This window comes from Poecilia formosa, unplaced genomic scaffold (genome assembly GCF_000485575.1).
Source record: "Poecilia formosa unplaced genomic scaffold, Poecilia_formosa-5.1.2 Scaffold56, whole genome shotgun sequence".
In the NCBI taxonomy this organism is placed as follows: domain Eukaryota; kingdom Metazoa; phylum Chordata; class Actinopteri; order Cyprinodontiformes; family Poeciliidae; genus Poecilia; species Poecilia formosa.
In genome coordinates this window covers 1502811-1529048 of record NW_006799995.1, presented here as the reverse complement: position 1 = coordinate 1529048, position 26238 = coordinate 1502811, and the positions used below count along the sequence as shown (strand labels likewise).

Genomic DNA, 26238 nt, shown 5'->3' with positions numbered 1-26238 from the left:
ATCACCTGCTCACTGAGAGCATCTGCTAAGGCCAAGCAGCAAGGTGGGAAAGATGTTATAATGCAGAACCCTGCGAATGTGAACACTTTGTATCTTTGATCCCTGGAAGTAAGAATAAAAAGTTTGATGGGATGTGGGGGAAGAAAAAAAAAAAGGAATTTGAGTTTTCATTGCTGAGCTCTATGTTGAATTCCTATCGAGGCGATCTCGACAACACAAATTGTCTGATTCAGATGAAACCACACACAAAAAATTATACACACATACGCACACGGTTGTGGGACATTAGAAAGAAATGTTGTGAAAAGTAATTTGTTCTAGAAAAAAGTTTTTAGAAGGCTATGTTCCCGACTGAGCTCACGTATTCAAATACTTTTTGCTTTCTCAACATTGTTGTGAAAGTCCTTGGGTAAAAGGGTACATCTCGTTTCCTCCAAGAACAGATAAGAATTTATAAGAACGGCCAAAGAAATGTGAAAGGAAGCCCTCTGTGATGTCGGTGGGGATTTTTACCAGTGATTTAAAGAACTTTAAAAGGAAATTATTTTTTGAATTAAACTAAAGTCTGTTTTTCTATCTGAAATCATGAGATGCTGATAGTTTTATTTAAATAGAGATACAAACATTTAATGCCATCTTTGTAACCATCAGAAGGAATTCCAGACTAGACAATTAAATGCTTTAATTGTGCATTTATGAACCTGTTTTTAGGTCCCCCTTTCAGACTTTGTTTGTTTTCACTTGTTATACTTGATATTGTTTGTATTGGTCTAATTTAATATTCCAACATTAGGTATGCTACAGAAAAAGGACTTCAAACTCCCAGTGAAAGCTATTATCCACAAATGGATAAACCATTGAGTAGTGGTGAACCTTCCCAGGAGTAATCAACCTTAAAAGCCTCCAATTTGGGCTTAGTTGGAACACTTTTTGCAGAAGCGTTACCTAATAAATAAAAATCATTTGACAAGTACTTTTTATATTTACTTTGGTAATCGATTTCAAAATGCGTTTGAGCTGAAATAGAAGTAAGTAAAAAGTCACGTAAAATTAGAAGAACTTTGTAAGGATGTGAGGATTTTTGAACAGCGTTGCATCTCTGTTTGGACCACGGCTGAGATAAAGGCTCAGCCTTCCTGGTCTCTGTTGCTGAGTTTTGCATTCCACCAGTAAAATCCAAACAGAGATTGACATGCTGAGAATGTAGAAGTCAAAACAATATTTATAAACAATATGTTGCAGGGTGCATATTTTTTTCCAAAGAAAGACTTTAGCACAACCCAGTGCCAGTTTTCTGGCAAGAGAAAATGGCTTAAAAAATGAAAAATAAAATAAATAAAAAATGCCAGCTGGTTAGTAATTCTCTGATTTCGAGGCCCATCGTTGCCCCCACGCCTCATCATGTCTACCAAGTCACCACGAGTCGTGCTTCATATAGGAAGAAAGAGCGAGAATGGAGACTGAACTTTAAATACTCAAAAATATCACGTAGCAGCATGTTGGAGGTTAGACAAAACAAATAAAGTGAAAGGTTGAGTACAGCTTGTAGATACCGTTTACCCATTTCTGATAGGATGAACAGAAAGGAATACAAAACAGACACCCTGATTAATATTTTAAGTCATACTACCAGAAAACATGGTTTTATTTTCCAACTATTACGTCACCGTTTAGCCCAGGAACAAATATCATAAAAGCAAAAACACCATCCGGGATGACACCGTTTTGAGTTTTAATAGTTACACTCAGAGAAATTGTCAGAAGTATTGTTTTAAAATCAAATTAAGCAAATATTTAAAAAATATGTATACATATTTTTTTAAAACCGTCACTGCAGATGGCTGAAGTGCTCCTTCAGCCATCTGCGAAAATGCAGAAACGACCAATCAGAGCCATGAGGAGTGTCTTAGCGCCGTCTATCACATTTGTGATAATGATGGAGAAACAACTTGCCATCAAAGGTGGCCATGCTAACTAGCCTGATCATTCACGGCAGCCTCAATGACACGCCTCGTCTGCTAAAGTCTTTACTAACTCAGATTTCTTAAACTGTCGTCTGCCGAGAGTCTTTTTATACTTGAATGGACAATCAAAAATAAGAACTGTACTGAAGCAAGCTGGTAGGTTGCTTTTTTGTCCCGCCAATCAATACAACAAATGAAGTTGTAAAACTGTGTTAATTTTAATGTTACTAAATGTTGCATGAAAAAACAGCAAGAAAGATCAGAACACTAGCGCAGCATGTCTAAAAAATAAAGTGGTTAAGTTATTGTGATGATAAAATGTGTGTTGCTGAGAGACTGAACATGGGAAATTAATAGAAGTATCAACACTACTGCTACCATTAATTGATATTAATGATAAATTTATATTATGGTTCTTGGTAGGACTTTCTGTGCTACAACTTAAATTTGTAAGTTTACTTTTATTTGAACACATTTAAATAAAAAGTATAATGAATGAATGGTTGAGCAATCATTCAAATGTTCTCACTGTTGCATCAAACTGTGCACGAACAGAGTTCGACATATTCACAACACGTAACTTGGTCTGAGAAGGAAAACAATCAGAGTGAGGCGATTTCAAAGAATGTTTTCAGTCAGATGGAAAATAATCACATGTTGCTCTCTTCTGTTTTCTTATTGAACGCATGGACACAATAATTCTTCAATAGAAAATGATCTCGGTCTTATAACACGCAATCATATTTCTGCTTTGAGGGTGAAAAGGCGAGTTTCCGTATGACACAAAAAGACGCACAGGTTCTCACCAAAAGAGAAGGTCAATAAACAGACAGGAGTCTGCAGAATTATATTTACATTGTAAGAAATATATTTATTCACAGTTATTGCCAACATTCTTTTCTGGTGAAAATATCTGAGCTGAATGTTAGAAACCAGCTTGGGAGAAGAAGAGAGACCGTTCTGGGAGCAGTCTAAATCCTGGAGGATTAAAACATTTGGATAGGTCAAAGGTCAACGCTGAGTCTTATTTAGCCCACCGTCTGATCAGCAGAAAACTGGTCAAAATCTTTTTAATTTTAATTGAGGCAGGTCTTAATTTTGACACAATTACAGTCAACTAAGAGGCTAAAGACTATACTGTAGTAGAGTTGTACCAGAAAAGCCGTGAAAATAATGATCAACAGTCAGAAGTGTCATTTAATGCACAAGTGTGTGCACCGAGTCAAAGTTTTGCATTCAGCCCAAACCTATATGCTAACTTTACTTTGCCAGTTCCCATGTATCAAGCCTTTAGAATAATAAAGCAGAACTTTATTTTAAACATTTACAATAATCAACCTTATGAGTCAGAAAAGGAGTTTTCTTTTTCTATTTCTCATAAATCACTCTGGTGTCTTAGCTGTTCACACCATATTTCTCTTTCTCATGCTTTTCTGAATATCAGTTCTCATTTTTGCAATTGGACCTTTTCCTATTGTATTTTTACACTCCGTGTCCTATCCCTCAGAGGATAAATGGCTATCGCACACTCATCAACACAAGAATGTGAGCATTTTGAAGAGAATTATTAAGAAATCATTTTGACATAAATGTTCTGCATGTTCATAAGAAAATATTTCACATGACAAATGATGTGAAAAACACGCTCCCTGTGACTATTACTAACAGAAATAGAATGAGTAACTCTACATGCTCGTGACACATGGGTTTCAAATCTCTCCATGTTTGACGGAGAAGTAAAGATGATGGGGGAAAAAAAAAGAAAAACATTTTTGTTTAAACTGGCTCTTTCTGAACATGCCCTCTTCTATATGGTAAGGCTCTTATTACACAATTAATGTACAGAAAATGATCTCCATGCAAACTGATCATTTTGGCTGCTAAAGTCGTTGAGGCAGAAAAAAGAAAAAGTATATTGCTGCTTTCTAATTGAGCAGGGCAGTGAGCCCAGGCACATTCCTAGGTAGTAATGAAGGGATTATTGATCCTTTTTCTGCATTCCACATTTAATTGGGTTCTTATGAGGATGAGAAATTGCCTCCAGGACATCGAATAAAACTTGCACATAAAAAAAAGAAGAAAAAAAAAAGATTTTGAAAACTGCTACATCAGACTAATTAATGATTCTTGACCCAAAACAATAAAATGTTTGATCCAGAATTCTAATTTAAAATTGTGCTTCGTATTAATAATGCTTTGTATACATTTAGCTGTTCTGCTACCTAAAACAGTTATTTTGTCCATGGATGCATTTTTTAATGCAAACTCATATCCTATGTGCACTTTCAGCAAGTGTTTGGCATGAATTTCATCTTCACTTGGGGTTCACTTGGCATGGAGGGACAGAAAAAGAAGGGAAGGAAGGAAGGCAGGAAGATAGGAAGGAAGGAAAAAAGGAAAGAGTAACAGAGAGGGAAGGAAGGAAAGAAGGAATAAAGAACAGAAAAAGGTGGGGAGGGAAGAGAGGAAGGAAGGACAACCACAAGGGATGAAAATATGAAAAATGTGGCAATGTAGGAAAGGAGACAAGGAACAAAAGAAGGAAGAATATAGCACAGAATATTTAGGAGTTAAGTCTGGTAATGGACATGTTTTTTTTGTTTTTGTTTTTGTTTTGTTGTAATTATCTGGACCTTCAAAATACTGAAATCAAATTCTGGACTTCTCCAAGCTGAGTGTGTGGGGGTGTGTGTGCAGCTGTGTGTGCCAATATTTGGAAGCGTGCCCCTAAGCAAACTGCAGAGAAACATGGACCAGTAAATCCTTTTCTCAAGCCAGTGTGAATTATTGCTGCGCTATTGTTTTTGCCTTTCTGTGCAAGTTCAAGCCCCAGTATCTGTAATTACAATCAGTTCATTAAGATGAGCAGCATGTTTCGGGTGACAAACAAGCTCCCGGAGAACGGATACTGATGTGTTTGTTGTTCTTGGCACCAGCAGCACTGCGTGTACGCTCAGGTGAGAAATAAGATACATGGATGTACCCGGGTAAAGCCAACGAGTTTTCACATACAGATACGCTCTCCCGACGCCGTCTGACAAGAGGGCGAGGTTTGCTGTATGAAACTGCGCTACTAGAATAACTTTTATCCTTATCCTGTCCTCACCAATTTTCTGTAATCTCTAGTTCCATTCACACTAAGCCTCTGTGCCCATTCTGCTGCCTTCATGTGGCCATTGTAGGTGTGAGGCTGATGCTGATGGTAGGGGGGATGGTGGGTGGGCGGGGAGGACATTTCTGGATGAAACCCATAAAACCAAATGCAAGTCTGCTGCCATGCAAAAGCACAGGTTTGATCATGGACACAAAACTGATTTTCAGACTAAGAATCTGGATTCTTTGAAGTGTGACAAGGAGGCTACGCAAAACTCACAGGTATGTGCTATAGAACAAAAAGCAATTAAAAATAAGTTTGAATCCGTTTGTGTTATTTCACAAAGCACTTTTTTTTTCTGAAAATAATAAAGCTTGTGTTTGCAGAAGGAATGTTGAAAGCGGATTTTGGGCCTCAGCAGACAGAAACACTACCTTCAAAAACAATCAAACCGAATACCCCGAAGGTAATTTATTCATGGAGATTCTGAAATAAATCTGGTTTTATTCCAATTAATCTTGCCAGATGCCATAGAAATATTTAGATTGGTTCAAAAACTAACGCCTACGTCTCAAATTATAATCCAGGACAAAACAATTAGCAGACCAAATTATACCTATTCATGATGTCTTTGTAAATGTTTTGTAAAAAATGAATGCTCGGAAGTTGCTATTAGCTGCTTCGCTTGCAGTAGAATGGGAATGGGGTACTAAATTAAATTATTAGAAGGCCAAACACATAAAACTTCTTTGAAATGCAAAATACAAGCAGGATAAGAGTCCGTATTCCAACTCGCATTATTCAGCAGCAGCAGAAGAAATGTCACTTAGGACTCATATTTAGAAGAATATGTATAAATAGGATGGCTGATCTGATTGAAAGGGAATGACTGTTTTTTGTTTTTTTTCTTTCAGGTTGAGAGACAGCTCCTGTCTCCTCTGTTCAGTATGCAACAGCCATCAGCTTGTGTGACGAGGACAGAGAGACGCTATGTTTACCTGCTATATGGTGGGGAGAGGGTGCAGAGGGGGGGTCTGGTTGTGTTGACGCATCCCTTCAAAACCATTTTGCCTCAAAGGCAAACAGCCTGAATGATGAGCTTTTCTACACTCTAAAACAAACGTATATAAATAAAATAAGACAAGTACAAACGGCGCGTTGTTTGTTTCTTCATTGACGAAACCTTTGAAGGAGCTTGGAGTCAGGTTGACATTAAAACGCCAAACTAAAGCTTACATCAGTTTACTACCGCTACTACTGTTTTTGACATGCAAAAAAAGGACAATATGCTAATTTAGTTCTTGCAGCATAAAAGAAAATCTTTGTTTTGCATCTTTCTGAGAAGACAAACTGACAACAGCTCCACATAGAAAAATAGAAACCATTTAGCATTTCACTTGCAACGGCAATAAGCTTTAATGTTTCAACTGTTAAAATTGTCAGCATAACAAATAAAATGCATAACTACAGAATGCAGTTAGATAATTGACAAGAACGTGCATCTCGAGTTCAAGATTTACATTGTTTTTGGTCTAATTTTTACTGTTTGGTTTTGAAGTTTCCATATAGTACAATTTATTTCTTTTTGATATATCTGTCATTTTTAGTTCATGCTAGCTGGTTTTGGGTGCATAAAGCAATTTTTTTTTAAAAATATTTTCTTTCAAAATATTCACCATTTCATCCAAATCTTCAGGGGGAAAAAAATGCTAAATGTCTGTTTCTCTCCAAGTAAATGAGTTGATCTTCTCAACCAAAGGAAGCTTCGTTTCAGTCTGAATGAATTCAGTTAAATTTGTTGACAGTCGATTCATCTGAAGCAGAATTAGACTGGTTCCCACAGTCATTATGACCGTGGAGAAGAAATGGGAATCAATTATACAAATAGTGAGAGGAGCCTCAAAGAGCACCATAGGGAACCAGCTTCTCATCGCTCCTGCCATCACACATCAGACTTCTCCCCAACATATGCAGATTTTTGCAAATGAACCATTACTTCAAGTAATAAATTAGCATTGAGTGCTTGTTGACTGACTGTGTGTTTAGCAAAACAATAAAACTGGAACACATTTGTGTGCTAACCATCCGAGTCTGGGCACAGCCATTTTGCATACATTTATATAATATGGAGGAGGGAAAAGTGATGTGAATATTCACTGTTTGCCAAAAAAAAAAAAAAAAAGTCTTGTGACTTTTCCTGACTGACTGAACGCTGGACATAAGGCATATTATGACATACACACTTAGGACATTTGGTTGGTGAAATGTTTATAACGTTAACCCTTCCAGGCATAGTGGTCACTACAGCGGACAGCTGTCTAAAAGCCATTTTTTTGTGCTTCTTGTGGAGTTTTATATTATAAATGCACACAGACCACTGAGTGGAAACTAATGCATCATAAAATACACTATCAACTACTGGCCATCAGCTGCAAATGCAAAAAATTATCCAATGTGGACAAAAAAGCACGGCAACCGACCCGGTCCCTCTTTCTACTGTAAATGAATCTAGCAGGTAAAAAGAAAATATTGTGACATCAGATAACCCCTAAAGAACAATACTACTGATGTATTTTTCAAATAACTTTGTATTTGGAGAAAATTACAATTGATCACCTAAAAAAAATATATATTTTTTATTAGCAATTTTTAGCTATTTTTTTAACCTACTTTTTTATGCCTTAAGAAAATAAAAAAATAAAAAATGGAAAAAAAAATCCTGACACAAAAGATCATACTTCATGCATGAAAGGGTTAAGGCCAAATTACTGGTTTTTATGGCAGATTTAGATTTAAAATTATCTTTTTGACAACTGCAAAATGTCTTTCTGATAGCACATGGGAACATTTTCTCTGGCCTTAAATTAAATGATTATGTTTTTGTATGATGCCTACAAAGTAGGTTTAAATAATATAACAACTCAACTGATGACATTCCTCATCCATTGCCCCTTTTGTGCACAATTCCCTCAATTCCACTTAATTTACAACCGCGGGACAAGAATCACAGCTGCACCTCAAAGACTCACAAGTGATCAATCTGAGCAAGAGGTCTGCTGGAAGAATTACAATGATTTATGGCTTTCAACACTGTTATTTACAAGTGTGTCAGAGCGGCCCGGCAGCAGGTAACTCATGGGAGCGTCCCGATGTAGGCAGAGGAAATCAGAGATAGCTAAAGTGTAATTATCTGAATGACAGATAAGGAGGCAAAAAGTGAGGAAAACCTCGACTTTTGCTAAAAGATGAGTTCACAGCCATAGATTCTCAAAATTAAAAAAGGGGATAGTGGAAAAGGACATTGATGAAAAACAATATTAAAATGCAGAATTTACTCCCATATTGAAAATTGGTGCCAAAAATAAAAAAAAAAGTAATGTGTAACAAGATTATTTATATATAGATATAGTTAAAGACACAAAGAGGTCTGCTGCATAGTGCAAGCCTAGCTAATGATCAAATTGCAGCAACATGTCTGTGTTGACTCATTCATCATAAAAACAATTTGGATCAGTGGTCTGCTACTGAAGAATTCCAACTATTGTCATATTTTTCTCAGCGTGCATTCTCACAAGACATAAAAGTTTCATGATAATGACATTTACTGATATACTTTAAAAAAATCTCACTGACCATGCTGGGACCTCTTATCGTATACAGTAAAATAATTATACAGTCTTATTGTATGCTTTCTCCGTGGAAGTTTCAAACATGGTGACCACTAAAATCTCTTTTTCTAATAGATAAAAATAAGTCAGCTATTTTTAGGGGACAGGGATTCTGGTCTGATTTAGTGAACTAATATGTTGGATTATGGTCACTGGACCTTTTTTCCATGTCCATTATCTGTGTGGATCTCGGCTCACAATTTCAAGTACATGTCCTGCCTTCCCCTTAATCTGATCTGAATGTAATTTGGATATCATTACCTGTGAACTGCCTGGACCCTCTCCTTCCTGCAGTATTATTCGCCTCTCAAACATCTCATTCTTCAAACCTCCTTGCAGTTTTTTCTGCACAGTCAATCCTCCTGATAGTCACTCATTGTTGGATTCTTTAACTCCCTTGTATTTACCTTAACGTTGAACTCCTTTCCATACTCCTTATTCTGTGTATTCTGGGAACAAATGAGTATAGGTGAGAAAAGAAGATTTTTGCTCCTGATAAAACTTCAAGAAATATATGATTTTTACAAAGATATTCTAAAACTTGTGTTGCAGTGCGCATGAGCAAAAGCTTGAGTCTTGGTTCGCAGCTCCAAAACGTTTGTCTCAAAAAACAACACTGAATATCACTAAAAAAAAAACAAAAAAAACAAACATATTTACAAAAAAATAAGGTGGTAGTAGCATTGTGATCAGATGCTGCATCACGTTAGTTTTCAGCCAAAAATTTCTGGTGGTCCACATCAATAACAGAATAACCCCATTAGCAGAAAATTTAGGCTTTAGGAAAGGCCAGCCAAGCCCACAGCTAAATCAATGGAGTCATTTGGAGAGAGAGATATGGACAAGATATTCCCTCACAGTTTAACAGATGTAGAGCATTTCAACAAGATAGAGGGGGCAAATATTACCAAGTCAATAAGTGGAATATTAATAGACTCCTGAAAAACAGACACGTAAGGCTCTTTATAAATCAAAGGGGGCTTTAGAAAAATATTGAGTTTCCTGCCTGTGTGTACTTGTTTGGAAGAAAGAGTGTTTCCAAATCTTAGCTTGATGTTGGCCATAAACTCACTTTTCAAGCTGTAAAATGTTTTATCAATAAAAAAAAAACAAAATGCATTGCGTCAGTGACCACACAACCCTTCACTTCATTCAAGACACCACAGCAATGAAGGTTCTCACATTATGTTCACAGTTTGTGTTTATCTGACCTTTTCAAATGGTGCTACAAGTCTGGTAATGGAGGAAGGGAATTCAGACAAACTCTGACCTTTTCTTAATTTGGTGGTTCAATATAACAGTAAAGCTATCAGATGTTTCCCTCAAATGTAATATAAATGGACACGAGTCAAACATGAAAGTGTGTTTCCCTCATTCCCCAGGTTGGAGTTTAGCAACCAGCCTGAACAGACTGTGGGGGAAAAAAGAAAAAAAAAAAAAGATTGTGCTTATTCTTGCTTTGCTGGTCATTTCCATTTAGTGCAACTAATTAAAACACTAGACATGCTAAATGAATCTTGCGGGGTTAATTTAAAAATGTCAATCACTTTGTAGGAATGTTCCCAATTTGCATGTGACTAATTTCTTAATGTGTGGCTGGCACTAAAAAAATAAATTGCTGACAATTATTAATACTTGGAACCTCAGCCGACTGCATCATCACCTTTATTTGACGTTAAAGCATTTTATTTATTTATTTATTTTTTTACACCAAATACGCTTAAAAAAAGAACCTGGCCTTAAATGAAAACCACAGCCTCACAAATGACAAATTCACATAAATGCAAAGTACAGCTAAAACTTCATAGTATATGCTAAGTGTTTTCTACTTTTGCAATGTCTTGAAGAAATTAGAAGAGCCAAAACTTTTGGTCTTACTGCAATTAAAATTCCCAAACACAAACGATGCTCAAAGTGTGAAAATCAGAAAAAAATAAATAAATAAAATAGTATATATTTGAAGATTTTCCACATCGGATCCAAGAAACACCCATTGGTGCTCCATATCACCAAAGTTTTTGTACTCTGAGGTTTTCTACTGTCGAAATATTTAAACATTTAAATAAATTTTGTAGTGTGAAGGCAGTATTAAGACAAATCTGCACCCCCGCCCCCCAAAAATCTCTTATGTTTCTGGTATTTAGGGAATAGATGTAATTTTCATCATTCTTACTGACCTAAGGCAGGAAAACAAACAGTAATGAGAAAACCAGGTCACGTGTCCCCTTATACAATAAACCCCTGGTATTCGCTGGAGTTGATGACTACTAATCACCTGCAAATAGCTAAAATCTGCAAATGTTTTAGATCTTTTCCATGAAAATACTAGACCAATATTTGGTTAGTTATTCGGAGTTACAGGTGAAAACACAAACACTGCACCATGAGGTCAATATAGGTCGACTAGAGTAGGTAGATATCTGGTTAGAGCTGCTTGTTCAGGTCCAATCATGATGTATTCAACGTTCCCAGACTGATCAACAAAAGTAAGTTCAAATTTAAACTCACACAATCTTGTTAAAATGAGAACCGTCCTCGTTTTTACAAGACCAGTTCCGTATCTCGTTAAAACAGGCATCTTTCCCCACACACAAATACATGCCACCAGAGACCATCGATATAACAAAGACTTATCTGGTTCCTGTGATGGAGCAAAATGGCTTCAAGATATGACTTTGACTGCGCCTGAGCCTCTTCCTCTTCCTCCTGCTGCTGCTTCAGCTGAACAGACAGATAGATGTAAGTCATCTGGAGCAGTTCTCAGCATGGCGGCATGCGCCAATCTGACAAATCGTCTCATAACTCACGCCGAATAGTTACACACGACAATATTACCTTCATCTAAAGGTGCTTCCCAGGAGCGACACGTATTTAAACCAACCTGTCTTGCCATTCACATCATGTCATACTAATAATGTTACACACTTAAACAGGCTTACAGGATTACCTCCCTCTCTGGAACCCTACGATCTGTGCTAAAAACAAACATGAAAAGAAGATTATGTCAGCGTATACGAGATGTTACGTAAAGGCAAACGCACCCCCAGCCGACCGCGTTTAGGTTTTGATTTTGTAGATGTGCAGACCAAAAATTCTGCCCTTCAAAATGCGGTGGAGGGAAGAACAAGGGGATCTGAGTAATGTCCAGTCCTTCGGGAGAAGCAGCTGGTTCCTATCGATAAAGCAGGGCGAATTCATTTAGCAGTGGGAACATGCTGGCATGTGTTAAATGCATTATTTATTTTTTATTTTTTTAATTGGAGAAAGAAGCAGTGCTTGTTTAGCCAACACTAAACGCCTCGGGGGAAGAGGACACAACTGCCTGCTGAGAAAGAGAAAGTCATTTGTTCTAATTTTACATTATCCATTGGAGGAGGCAGAGTTATCAGAAGGAGCTAAATTGAAATACGCCCAAGCGTGCCCAGACACAGTCAGCAAAAAATGAATAAAAAAAAAAAAATACAGAAAAATATCAGCTTTAAAGACTTAAATAAAAACAGAAGCACTATCACAAGAAGACATATGCATCCAGTGTGCTTACAGGCAGACGACACAAAGAGGATGATGCAAGGCAAGAAACATTTGACTAGGGAGAAATGAATATTGCATCTTATCTAAAGTTCCTGGCAGTGTTTTCTTTTCTGTTTGACATTATTGTTTTTTCTCAGGAAGCAGCATCTTTGACTTGGTCTGAAATCCTGTTGAAATTCACCTTCCAACAAATCGCATGTAACAATCCTGATTAAACAAAAACGGTCTGTAAAACTCAAATATACAATCTAAATGTTCGTCTTTGCAGAATCACAGATCATGTTGGAGACCTGACATCTTTGAGTGAATGGGGAAAGTATTATGGAGGATTTGCCACTTCTTTTTAAACCACAATCCTTTTGGTGTATTTGTGAGTTAGAAAAGTGAACACACCCCTTTGGGGAACTCTTAAGTTTTCAACAAAAAAATATAGTGACTGACGTCTACGGCCGAAAAGACGATCAATGATAATTTCACAACACAATCTGACTTCAAAACATCCAAACTATCTCTTTTAGAGTGTTTTGCAAACAGTTATGCACATCTGCTCAACGATTTGAAAAATCCAGTTCATGTATGACTTAAATAATAAAAACCTTTGAATTGCTTAGTGTCAATATTTCAGCTGCAAGTAATGGCTCAGATAGGTGCTTTGGATTTGTTCACTTTCCTAACTCACAAAGAGATGACCCACACCTGCTACGAGTAAGGGAGCCATTAGTGATAATACCGTCTCACAACATCAAAAATATCTCCCTCTTCAAAGCCCAGTTAGCTCATGTTTCCAATAGATCATGCCTATAAAAAAAACAACTTATTTTTCCACAAAAATTATCGGCTAATAAATTCAGGCTTTGTAGAACTCCAATAAGCAATTTGAAGTAGCGCCTGAACAGCAACAAAAAACATAGTAGAGAAGAAAAGAAAATTTGATCCTATTAGGTTCTACAGAGACCTACTTTTTGCTTTCATTAAATTGCTTCAACTGATTGCTTTCAGTTATGGACAATATAATATGTTTTTATTATTTAAAGTCACATGGGGGCCTCAAGTAGCCATTCAGCTTAAAATCAGTCATAGTTATCTTCATCCATCCATTTTCTTACACCTTTATCCCATTCGGGTCAGGGGGGTGCTGGTGCCCATCTCCAGCTGGACAGGTCGCCAGTCGATTGCAGGGCAACACAGAAACAGACGGGACAAACGACGCACACACTCACACCTGAGGAGGATTTAGAGATAGTCATGTATTTGGACTGTGGGAGGAAGCCGGAGTACCCGGAGAGAACCCACACATGCACTGGGTGAACATGCAAAACCCATGCAGAAAGACCCCAGGGCCGAGAATCTGCAAGACAACAGTGCTACCAACTGCGCCACTGTGCAGCCCTAATATCTTCAGAATAAACCTAAATGGCTAATGTTATCACTTAGGAACAACTGAGAAATTATCCAATGTTCTGAATTTTAACAGGAAATATCAATTGAAGATGGATTTAAATTATAATTTCTACTTTTGAATTTCTACTCTTGCTGCATTCTGTGCTTTGAGCCCGGGTAATAATCAAGTGGTAGTTTACAACTGTGAGTAAAGTCAATGTTAAGTGCTGGTCCACTGATGTTGTGACATCATCAGAGCACAGTGACAGTTTATTCAAGAGGTTCAGAGGCGCTGCACTCATTTTGTCTCAAGTAGGAGAGACGAAATGTTTCCATTTCACAGAAACAGTGGTAACAACCAAGGAGGGTCGAAGCAGAGCACATTCTTTGAGACAAACCACACAGTTTGACTTTATCAGCTTTAGTTACAAGCAGTGTTGAAGCAGTATATTTTTAATAAATGTTCCCTTTTCAGCTCGTTTTACTTCATTCAGAGTCTGCCCCGTGGCTCCGATTCTTGTACTGTGTCCCATTCACATGGGCGATGACGAGTTGCAATGACTGATGTGCACATCCAGCATAAACAACGAATCTCCACACACACACACACACACAAGCGCACACGCACACACACACACAGCCCTCCCCCCTCATCACCGGTGCTGCTACATCAGTTTCTGCACATACTCAAGAGTCAGTCATGAATTCCTCTCAACAGAATAAACTGGACTAATATTACTGATCAACACAAGTTCCTTCTTAATCTTAAGATAATCTTAATATATTTCTTACTGGAGTCATTGTTTTTAACAATAAGTAACAATAAGTGTTTTATTAAATATTAGATACCCTGTTTCAATAAAACAAAAGTTGCTCCAAGTAGGTCAGACTCCAATCTGTCTTTATTTAAATGCCTTAAATTAATGCAAAACGGTTTAATGATTAGCCAGACAAAGTCAGAATGACATGTTGAGGGCTCTGACTTCAATTTAATACAATCAAAGTTCCCAAACATACAGTTTATCACATTAAAGGCAGTGCTGTCCGATTTATAAATGCACATACAGTAGCAGCGAGGACGGTTGCAGTGGGAAAAGGACATCATCCACTTGAACGGCACAGTGTTCACCTTGAGTAGGTCAGCTTTGAAGTTTAACTCAGGGGGCTTTATATGAAACCAAAATAATCCAATTCGGGCCGGTGTTTAATCACAAGAGAATCCAGCTTTTATTCTGTAACTGCTAGTAATTACTGCTGCAGATCAAAGAAATACGAACGTCTCTCTTCATTAGCCTTCAAACTGAAGGAATTATGTTTTATTCTGTCAGAATAACCAATGTCTTGTTCTGTAACTATTGTAAAATTTACAGTTAATCAATGACGCACATATTCATGTGAAAGCATTTAAAATTGTTATCGACTCAGGATTTGAGACTGCAACACTTCGTTATTAATATTAATAATTTTTCATTGGATGTCGCTTAGAAAAAAAAAATCAGAATTGGCACAATTCTCATTTGTAGGAGTTCTTATATGCAACAAAACTCCCACAGAGCGCAATTTCAAACAAAAAACTTCCGAATAATCTTTTTAAAAAGAGAGTGGAGACATCTGAAATAAGAGGAAATGAGACCAAGTTTAGGTCAAAAACAGGAGCAGGTTTCAGACATGAAGATGAATGCATTCCCTTCATCTCGGGGAATATGAATGAATATTTCAACATGGCTCGATACTAATAACCCTTCTTTGTAGCGCTTTCATCTCGGTCTAATGGACAACGGAGCAAATATTGAGAACAAATATACGCAGTTGCTATTTGCAGCTTGGTTTCAGCAGAGGACGGCGTGGTGAAATTACATTTTTCAATACTTTATTTTCAGTTGAATGCATAAATGACAAGTTTAAAAAAAAATCAAAATAGACACAACATTATTATATTATTTGTGGTTTCCAAAAGTATAAAAATTTAATTAAAGTCTCAGATTTGGAGTCAGTCAAGACAACTGTCAAGGTTGAACCAGATAATCAAACATGACGATTTTGTGTTGTCAGGGCAGCAATTAGTAAACCTCAAGATGCATCTTTTATTCTGAGGAACCACTGGATAGACTGCAGTCAAGGTTTCAGAAAATAAAAGAAAAAAATAAGCAATACAGAATTCAAACAATGCGAGGCTTTGCTCATTGGCTGCTGAGCAGATTGTTGTGTAATCTGCAGGTATGTCGCACAACAAAAAAAGATAAAACTGCTCCACATATACCTGTTTTTAAGGTACACAGTATTTGAGCAAATGGTAAAACTAAGGTGAATGCCTCGGAGACTTTAGTAAGAAAAGATTGGGTGTCGGGAGACAGAAGATGTATCTGATGGTCTGCTTCCATAGTAACATATTGCACCTTATACACATGTATACACACAAACACAAATAAACACCTCTCAGACAGGAGGACGATCGATGGTGGTTTCCACTAAGGTCCAATCAATAGATGAGCAAGTCAGATTAGGAGAGCGTTGGACCTAAACTCGTTGGGAAAAGCAGTTTTCCAAGTGAGGAGAAAGATCAGTTTGCTACCAGCAGCAACATGTTATGGACTCGACTATCCTAAAGTTACAACGTTTTTTGTTGGGGTAGAAAACTTTAAAACATATATGGTCCAATATTGGGCCGTATCCAAAGTCCAATATTCCTCAACTAAAAAGAGATAAGGGTATATTTCCATATTTCTCTCTCTACAGTGCAAATTACAAACAAGTGGTTCAAAGAAATGAAAGACTGACATTTCTAAAAAGCAGAGGCTGAAGTTTCAGCTTCAAACTCAAACTTCAGGCAACAGAATGAGGGACATCAGGTGCTAAAGCAGGAAGTGGCCTTCGATGATTCAATGAATCATGATTCGAGATACGTTTGAGAAGGGGAGTGGCTCTGTTCACCAGTCCACACCTGAAGGGGTTAGTGAAGTTTTCAGCATCAAGTTTAAAAGATAACCTCTTTAACCATAAGTAGTTTTCTGATAGTGACCTCCAAAAAGGTCGCCTGCTCGTCTTTGATAAAAGAGAAAGAAAACTTGGATTAGAAAATCAAAAATATATTCATCACCACCAATTATAATTTCAATCAATTCAATTTACTTTGATTGTTTACCCATTGTGTAATTTGTTACTTTTATGATAGTCTAAAAGTATGATAAAATCTGTCCTAAGCAGTAATTTCAGCTATTCTTTGCACATTAAGTGTATTACTGGCATTAGTTTTTCCATGATGGTAATTAAAAGCTAAAGAGAGTCCTTGGAGCTAGTCACAGACATAAGTTTGCTTCATATTTCCATCAGAACAACATAATCAAACCATTTTCAGGAAAAGTCAAACAAGCATACCGTTTTAAACGTCTTCACCTTCTAAATGAATTGACAAAATGTTGCTTTGTGAGCAAGTATTTGCATGACAGTTTAACATGATCTGATCTCAACGTTGTTCATGTAACCGTAGTGGGAGAAATTTTACCTCCAGATGTCTGAGAAGAACACGAGGGACAGTACATCGTGGCTCCAAATGATTTTAGACTAAAAAAATCTCTTCATCAACAGATCTTGGATCAATGACGATGTTGATTGGTCATTTTCCCAGCATGTTGATGTCGGTGTCGGAGCCAGGTCTTGACCTCTCATGAGAAAGTTCAAGCAGGTCTTAGACGAAGGACAGTGGGAGATGGACAGAGAGCGGGTTGTTAAATGCTTTCAGTCGTTCAGCTCTCTGCCTACTTATGTTAATGGCCCTGGCGAATCAATAATTAGTGATTCCAGACAGATGCCAGCTACAAGACTCAAACTGCTCATTTTTATGCTACTTTACAATTTAGAAACTCAAATTATAATACCGTTTTGATGTTGCAGAGATGCATTTTAACTGAAGGTTGTACCATCTATCCTGATAACTCATCAAAATACTTGACTGCCAACAAATTAGCCTGACGTGCAGCGAATAATGGAAACAGGTTGGGACAAGATGGCTATGGGAAGGTATAAAATGGCTGGAAAATTAAAAATGAATCAAACTGACCCACAACCCTAACATCTACCAATAATTAGATTTTTTTTCCCCTACACGTTCCTCACTAGTTTATGCCAGAATAGTTGAATGACATTGTTTGTCTTTCTGCTTTTGCCAGATTAACAGTTGAGATTTTCAGTTTGCCTCAACTATCCAGTTAATTCATGCGTCTGCTTCAATGCAGTCAAAACAGAAATCTTCCTTCATCGCATTATTTTGCATTTCCTGCCTTTAGACCAGGGGTCTCAAACTCCAGTCCTTGAGGGCCACTGTCCTGCAACTTTTAGATGTGCTTCTGCTGCACCACACCTGAATAAAATAATTAGGTCATTAGCAAGGATCTGGAGAACAGATCTACTACACAAGGAGGAGGTAATTAAGCCATTTCATTCAAGTGTTTTGTACCTGTGGCACATCTAAAAGCTGCAGGACAGCGGCCCTTGAGGACTGGAGTTTGAGACCCCTGCTTTAGACAATCCACTGATTATTCAAGACCACAAACAAAAATGCTTAAATTAAATACAAACTTACTCCAATAGTGTTTTTACATGTAAACACTTGTACAAATTTGTCAAGATTTGTTGTGAAACAGCATAAACTACAGCTACTTATTTAATTTAGTTAAAACAGAACATTTGTCAAGTATATTAGAGACAACCTACTTTGTGGCAGTGATTCCTAACAAAACTAATTATGACAAATTTGGTCATGAAGTGGATTTAAAATACTTAAGAGTTGATTAAAGTGCTGCGCAAAACAACGGTGATGACAAACAAATGAAGCTAAGCGTTAAATGTTTCCCATCCAGACATATTTCACCAGTCCTGACACGAATAATAGCATAATAAATTAGCTAAATGTCATGCAAATCTGTAAAAACAACAATAATTCTATGCAATTAACACAAGCCCATTATGAGGGAGAGAACTCTCACTGAAAATCTTCCTAAAAAGGAAAAAATGAGTGCTGCCTAGAGCTATGACTGCCACTCAGCAGTGCTGATCATTATTTTATAGCTGCTTGATCTTTACAATATTTGCTTAGCAGAGCACTTTTTGTAGAGTGAAGAGGAAACTTACAGGGAAGGGCGAGAACTTGGATCGAGAGAAGTTCTGATTAGCGTACTTACAGATTTCTCCTTTGAATTCATGTTGGGGCAAAAAACACATTTTAAAATGCAGATTAAGTTTTTTTTTTTTTTTAGAGAAGTACTATAAGTATCAGAATAGTATAAATCTTTATTGTGAGATGTGCAAAGATGAATCTAATTGACATACAGTTACTCGCACCTCAGTTTACTGTAAACTAGATTTGGGTGGGTTTCTTCCCATCATACAGATCCACATGCCGTAAAATTACAAATGTTTTACGGCATGAAAACTAATATATTTATCACTTTCTGCTCTTATGAATCTTCCTACTGATGTATTTTGGGAAAAAAAAGTTAAATACTTCTATATTTTACTGGACAGAGTTCCTGACATTTCATTACCCAGCGCCGTTTAATCACGTTGGAGTGTCATTGGACAGCACTGTCCACTGCGCGCTTCCTGCCCCCAGCAAAACCCTCGAGCAACTTGCTCACATGTGATAGCTGTGTTCACTTGCAGTCGAACATCTATATTTGCTCGTTTTAAAACACTAGTTCAGATGGTCTTGGGAGATTCTCTTTATGTAATGATTACAGAGAGACCGCGTTTTCCTCAGCAGTTGAGTTAATGTGGTGTGTTTTTTTTGTTGTTTTTACTAAGAGGCTAGAGAGAGTTTTTTTTTTTTTTCTTTCCTTCTGGATCAGTTTATTGAATGTCTGGTAATACTGGGTCTGGGCACTGGTGACATGAAAGAGGTCCACTAATGTAACAGGCTGCATTTCTACCTTTTAATGTTGAACACACAGTCTCCAATAGGAACGTCTGTTTCCGATCCCTGCTATCAGATTGGGTTACTGCATTTATTACATCTTTCTACCAAATCCTGTTGTATGAATGTCTTCTGTCATTTTGTAGGTTTTGTGTGCAAACTGACTGTATTTCTCTTCGTATTTGGTCAATACGTACTAGTAATGGTTTTATTTTTTTGCATATTTTTTCTTCATCCATCATCTGTGTGAAAGACTCGCGTTTGTCATCCTTAAGTCTCAGTGTTCAGTGAGTCCGGTTCAGGCAGCACGCTGTGTCCAAATATTAGCACTAACTGCAAAAAGACAAAATGTATCCATGTAATTTGACTGATACATAATTAAATGTCTTTTTAGAAGATTTATTGTGTATAAAACCCAAGGAGCAATAAGTCATTTTTGTTTTTTTTTTATAACTCCCATATTAGTCTCTCCTTCTTCTCTCCTCAGCCAAGATTCAAAGACATGCATTTGTAATGAAATGCCTTCAATTTATGCCTTACAAGATAAGCTGTCATTTTCAATCTCCTCAACACAGAAGTCCACCGTCTACAGGAGCACCGTCATGCATCTTACGACAATTCAATTCTACTGGTACCTGCTCCGTCTAAAACGAAAAAAAAAAAAAAATGGTTAAAACCTGACACTGTGAATTCATTCTAGATATGTGTTGTCAGCGCATGAGACGTCCGCAGACGTTTCTCAAGTGCAGCATCCTGGACGACAGCAGCATTAAGAATGACAAGGGTCTGACCTTGTCTATGTAAATACTGTCACTATGAATAATATTCTCTGAAATCTGACAATTACGACTTTGAGAAAAGAGTACAAGAAGCAGATATGTACAATAGAGATTTAAACCACCTTCTTAGTGCAGCCTCTGTTTAGAAATGTTTAAAAAGCCCAAAAAATTCACTAACACTTTGATATGTTTTTGAGCTAATTGTAGGATCTCAAAACCCTAACCCTAAGGACAGTGAAACATAAACTGACTCCTTTCAGTTGTAGCTGAAAGAGAAGAAAAGCTCCTTTTGAACCAAATTACCAAATTTCACCCTCATTTGTCACACTTTAGGATTGAACCAGGCGACAATGATGATGCGCGTTTGCTTCTGTGCCTCGCCGGTGATTGGACGAGAGGCTTTTAATACAGGTCTGCGAAGTCAGAGGACAGGCTGAGAGGGCAGATGGAACCCGGGTGATGCATTATGCATGGGTAAAAGAAACGTGCTCCGATGGGCCATCTGAGGCCGCAGGAGGAGAGAGAGCCAGACTGACCCAGCCAGACCCGTCACACATTTACTCCCCCCACTCCATCGCCTCCCACCCTCCACCCAGTGAGACTGCTGCCTCCTCTTTGTGCTCCTCCACGACTCACGGCACGAATCCAGAGCCATCGGCTAACCAACGAGTAAGTCAGACATTAGTGTTTAGTCTCATCTCTCATCTCATGTATTTAATTTCATAAGCCTTTAACTTTTTCAATTTGTCAAACTGCAACCAAAATCCTCAACAAATCGAAGTGGTAGTCTTGTGGGTTATGCCTCTACCAGCGCTGCACGTCTAAAAAAATAACTATGTAAACATCAGTTTCAAAAGTCCTGAATCAGATTTTCAACTGGATTTTGTTTGGTTTATGGAGCTTTAGGATAATGTTTGGCAGAGGAATATAACTGTAACCATGTCACAGCATTCTGACATTGATCCTCTAAGAATGGTCAAGCTAAGAAAATCAATTTGCAGTACGCTCAATATGTATTTAAAAAATAAAAAAAATAAAACAGCAACCTTTTTTTTTTTTTTTTTTTTCCCTTGGAAAATTTCCTTCCAAGCAGTATCGATCATCTGCTGCAATTGTTCTCAAGGCTACCATTTTTGGTAAATGAATATCTGCCAGACACGAATACGCGTCTTATTTGTTTTAGTGGTTTTGTTTTTTTTGTTTTATTTTTCTCTCCGAGTCGACAGCCGTGTCTGCAGCTCTCCACTCATGATTAAAGTGAAGTGGAGGTTGCAGGGGGTCAGACAGATCTTATTTATCTCCGTCTCTTCTTCGTGGCTCTCAAAGTCACCTTTAAACGGCCTCCTTGCACACCCCCTGTGCCCAAACCGCACCCTTCTCCCCTCCTCAGAGGAATCCCGCTCCCCCCCGCCCGTGATGACTGACAGCTCAACTAATGCAGTCGCAGCTGAGTACAGCATGGGGAAGAGAAATAGAGGGAGGGTCGGTAGAAAATGCTCAGCAGCCCATCTCCTCCCAGCTTGACTGGAGGATACACACCAGATGGGCCTTCGGTGTGGATGGAGGATCCACGTGAAGCAGCTCTGCAGTGAGCCATGGCCAGACGGACAATAGCAGTAAATAAACTCCAGTGGTGCGTCAGGAGGCTCCAGTTCGAGATAGAGAGATTTGATTTAAGACTCTGAATGCGTTTTAATCACGCAGTTTGGCCAGTGGGGTGCCTTACGATTCTGGACCTCAGTGAGGGGCAGCATAGAAGTTAGGAACTCCACTTACAAAGACCATTAAAAAAATTAAATTAAAGAGCTAGAGCTAAATGGCTCCGTTACACCAATTTGACATTTTAATGCGACGTTCCTGCATCAGGGGGAAAAAAAAGGAGGAAAATCTAACCTGCGTACGGAATTGTTGCATCAAGGCTCGTCCATGAGCTTCATGCTAACATTACTGTAAAGCTTGTAAATGGCCAGCTATTTGAATCTGTGTCATAATTAAAGGAGAGCTAAATTCATAATAATCATTATGAATCGTCCGTCTATACGCACTTATCCGTACAGAGCGTCAGTGGGGCTGGTAGCTACATTTAGAGGTCATTGAGCTGAATACACACCAGACGGGTCACTAGTCCATCACAGGGAAACACAGAGACCCACAGGACACACTACCATTCACACACACACACACTCTCTCTCACCTAAAAGCAATTTAAGAAACCAATTAACCTATTACGAATCATTATAAATCATTTAGTTTTATCTCAGTCTCGTTGCCGTTATTCGTGTATTTTTTCTTTTTACACTAATCGACACAGCCCCCATAGAAGAGGCTGGGCACTGCGAACTACACAGCCTTTTAATTGTTTCGTCATCGAGACACCAGCTGCTTAATATTCCATGGAGCCGTTTGATTTGAGGAAACCAAAAGGGCATGAATGCCAATTGACACTGGCTGATGACACATTACCTGCACGAGAAGAATGATGCTCAGAGGAAAAAGACTGCAGGCGGAATACCTGAGAGAGAGTAAATTAACAGCCACCGTGGCTACCTGTCTTTTGGAGGAAGAATGAAAGAGTGACACTGATAAGGTGAAAATAGGAAGGAGCATTCAGGGTCACCAGCAGTCACTCAGTAGTCTCTGCATGCCTTGTCTTCAGGCCTGCAGTTGATTTTCAATTGACTTTGAGACCAAAACTGTTTTGTAACGTTCAACGATAATGAATAGAGAAGTTTGTTTGTTTTTGAGGCAGCATTTCTTTTTTTTTTTAAAATAGCAGATCAACACAGTTTATATGACTTCCAATGTCGCCGTTGTGCAGCAGATTTACCATCAAAATCATTTTGAAAAGGATCGACGCTGCAACACAAAGAAAACAAATTCATGCGTATTAAAAGGAGAACAACTCAATCACACGTTGCCACTTACATCTGATGAATCCTCCCCCCACTAATTTAATCTCTCCGGAATCTGGAGTTTCATGTCCTCCTTTTTAGCCGCCCTTCCTAACAAAGGTTATATAAACTAATCAGCCATAACAAGCATGAAACATGAGGAGAAAACCGAGGAAAAGACAATAGCATCACCCCATTTCATTCTTTCACGCTGTAATTGCGATTCAGCTAATTGACTTATCAGCGGAAAGCAGCTGAACAAAATTGCAGAAACACTTTCTGCTCTCCTTCAGCTTCTCACCTGGGCAATTAATGCATCGGAAAATTAATTTTTGTGAGCCGACGGGACATGACGGGAGTCTCAATTAAAAGTTTGCCATCCGTGGTGGTCGGGAGATCACAATAAAGCTGACACCTGCAGGAGTTGCTAGAAGAGTGGTGCATGTAAGCAGACCTGTCACTGCCAAAAATAATAAATTGGCAAACTGGAGGAAGTGTGAGTTTGTTGTTTCATCTCATTACAGTCAACATTTTCATTTAATTTGACACTCTGACTGAAAGGCTTTATAAACATAATTGCATACCTTCAGAAAGAGTTTGCACTGATGCAAAATGAAGCATGTGATGTGCTCATACAAAACTAAATTTACAATTTAACACAAACTAATCATTTTTTTCTCCATAATTTTACACATTTGAACGTCCTGTAGACTTTTGTTCTTTAAAACCGACACTATCCAACTAGTTTTAACAGGAAAATGGCTTAAGTTTAATCCAATGAAGCCTTTGTGAGAATATGGAGGGTGTGAAGTGCCTCATCTGCATTTAAAGAAACCCCATCATAATCAGATTCAAACATCAGACATTAACTAAGTGAACTATTCCACGGAATATTAAGCAGCTTATTAACTATCCAGATTGACAGCAGCTCTAAATATACAACCAACTAAAAGAATAGAACATATCAAAGCACAGCCCTGAAACCCAGGGTCGCAACTACATATTATTTAGGTGGATGCGTCGGGGTGAAGGAGAGTAGAAAACATACGCTCGCTCTACCCCACCCCACCCCCCGAGACAAAGACACGTGAAAGGTAAAACTCGCTACATTTACCCCGTTATGTGCGCGAGGTGAAGGAGCGTAAGGCGCGCTGAAGTGGATGCGAAGGCATCATCGACGCGCCGCCCCCTCCAGACGGGGTTTTGATGCCCCCTCTGGTGCAGAGCCCCTAAGCGTTGCATGCGCTGCATACCCACTTTTAGCACCACTGCTGAAACTACTTGATAATCTATTGCATAACATGCTACTGTAGCTTCCTCCTACTGACCAAACTGAAATAATTTTAATATGTGTTGATCTAAACCCAACTGCATGCCACACTTTTGTGATTTTTACTTACAAAATAAATCTGGATCTTTGTATCATTTTCCCCTTTGCAGCAATGCACTACTTTGTATCAGCCAAACAAGCACGGCTGATAATCTTCCCTCTTTAATCCCAATAATTTACACTTAAGCTTGAGGTTACAAGATGACAAAATGCAAAAAAAAAAAGGGGAGATTTTTTTTGTATAGATTTGGATTTGAGTCAAAAAAATCTGCAAATTACTTTTACCACCTGCCTCCTTTTTTTAATTCTAGAAAAAAAAAAAAGACTTAAATTTGTACCTGAGCATCGACGAGAAGGTGCCTCATCAGGTTCATGGACTTCTGCAGCGTCTCCTTCTCCGGAGGAGAGTAGGGCTGCTCCTCCTGTTCCAGGGATTTGGGCCTGGTCACCATAAAGCTTGCAATCTGGTCATTCAGACTGTTCAGCGACTGCACAGCTACAGGGAGACACGGACATAAAAATCATATATACTGACTTTATGTTTGTTTTTTTTTTCCTTTATTACAGCTCTTGTTTCTAATCCAGGGATGTTTACGAGCACCATGCTGCGAAAGAAAAAAAAAAAACAAAACTGTCTTTCTTGCTTGTATTTCTGTAAATGTATTGTGAACATCTTATGGCACAGAAACAACAGCGACAACGAGCTAGTTTTCTGCTGTCACAGACATGATCTCTGGTTCAGAATGTTCCACTTCAGCCTGAGAGCCATCCTGTTTTTGTTTTCCTGTTCTCTCCCCTGTGTGTCCCTGGCAAACCTCTCCTTCCAGGTTTCCTCTCCTTCATTAAAAACTCGCCACCCTTACTGTACTTCCTGCCCCCCCCTCCCTCTCTCTCTCCCTTTCCCTCTCATACACACTTCCTAAACACACTTCCCATTTACCACTGAGTGACCTCTGGTCTGCGAAGGGTCACAGCAAATATTTCTGGTGGAAATTCAGGATAGACGAAGGCGTGGAGGAACGGGTTTTTTCCATATCTTTGCGGGGGTTTAGCGAACATCTTTTGAATTTTACATGAGTTGCTACGCTAACCCCTGAAGTGTCATTATCCATCATCCCACTTCTTTCGAGCATTTACATTATTCTAAAGTTTTAGCCATGTCAGTCAGAAAGGAGGTTTAAAGATTGGCCATCTGTCCAGAGGTGATTTTATGCAAACTTTGAGCCATTAAATCTATTATGTCTCGCTAAAAAAATCCTCTGCTGGCACATTTCTGCCAAATAACGAAATGCAACCTGCCTAATCCCAGTGAGTAGGATGATTTGAGGCCAAGCAGCTGGATAAGGTATTTTCAGGATGCAAATGTAAAGCCTCTTTCAGACAAACATCCATGCATAGAGAAAGGGAGGGAGAGAGAGAGAGAGAGAGACACAGAGAGAGAGAAATGGGAGACAGTGAGAGAGGCTAGATTAATGTGTTGCGCAACAACAAAATTCTATCACCGCTACGGCTGACATTTCCAAGCAAACAAGCTCCGAGGAGGAAATTTGACAAGTTGGGATTGAAGGCAGCGCAGATAAGAAGGAAACGGAGGACCTGAAGAGGAAGCCCGTGTCCCTCCCCAAGGTGAGAGTCGGGCAGAAGTCAGAGTAATGAATATGTGAGCAGGGGCGTTTGTCGCCTGAATTTCAAG

At 38.4% G+C, this 26238-nt stretch overlaps 1 protein-coding gene across 3 annotated transcripts in view; it reads right to left on the bottom strand.

The window, feature by feature from the left end:
- Positions 1-25037, bottom strand: part of LOC103138958 (kazrin-like) — a 158618-nt gene extending 133581 nt beyond the window's left edge. For all 3 annotated transcript variants that reach the window (XM_007553374.2, XM_007553375.2, XM_016672115.1), the window contains exon 1: positions 24884-25037. In XM_007553374.2, coding sequence (XP_007553436.1) covers positions 24884-24997 — 114 coding nt within the window. In that variant the 5' untranslated portion in view covers positions 24998-25037. The remainder of the gene's footprint in view (positions 1-24883) is intronic.
- Positions 25038-26238: the final 1201 nt, after the last annotated feature.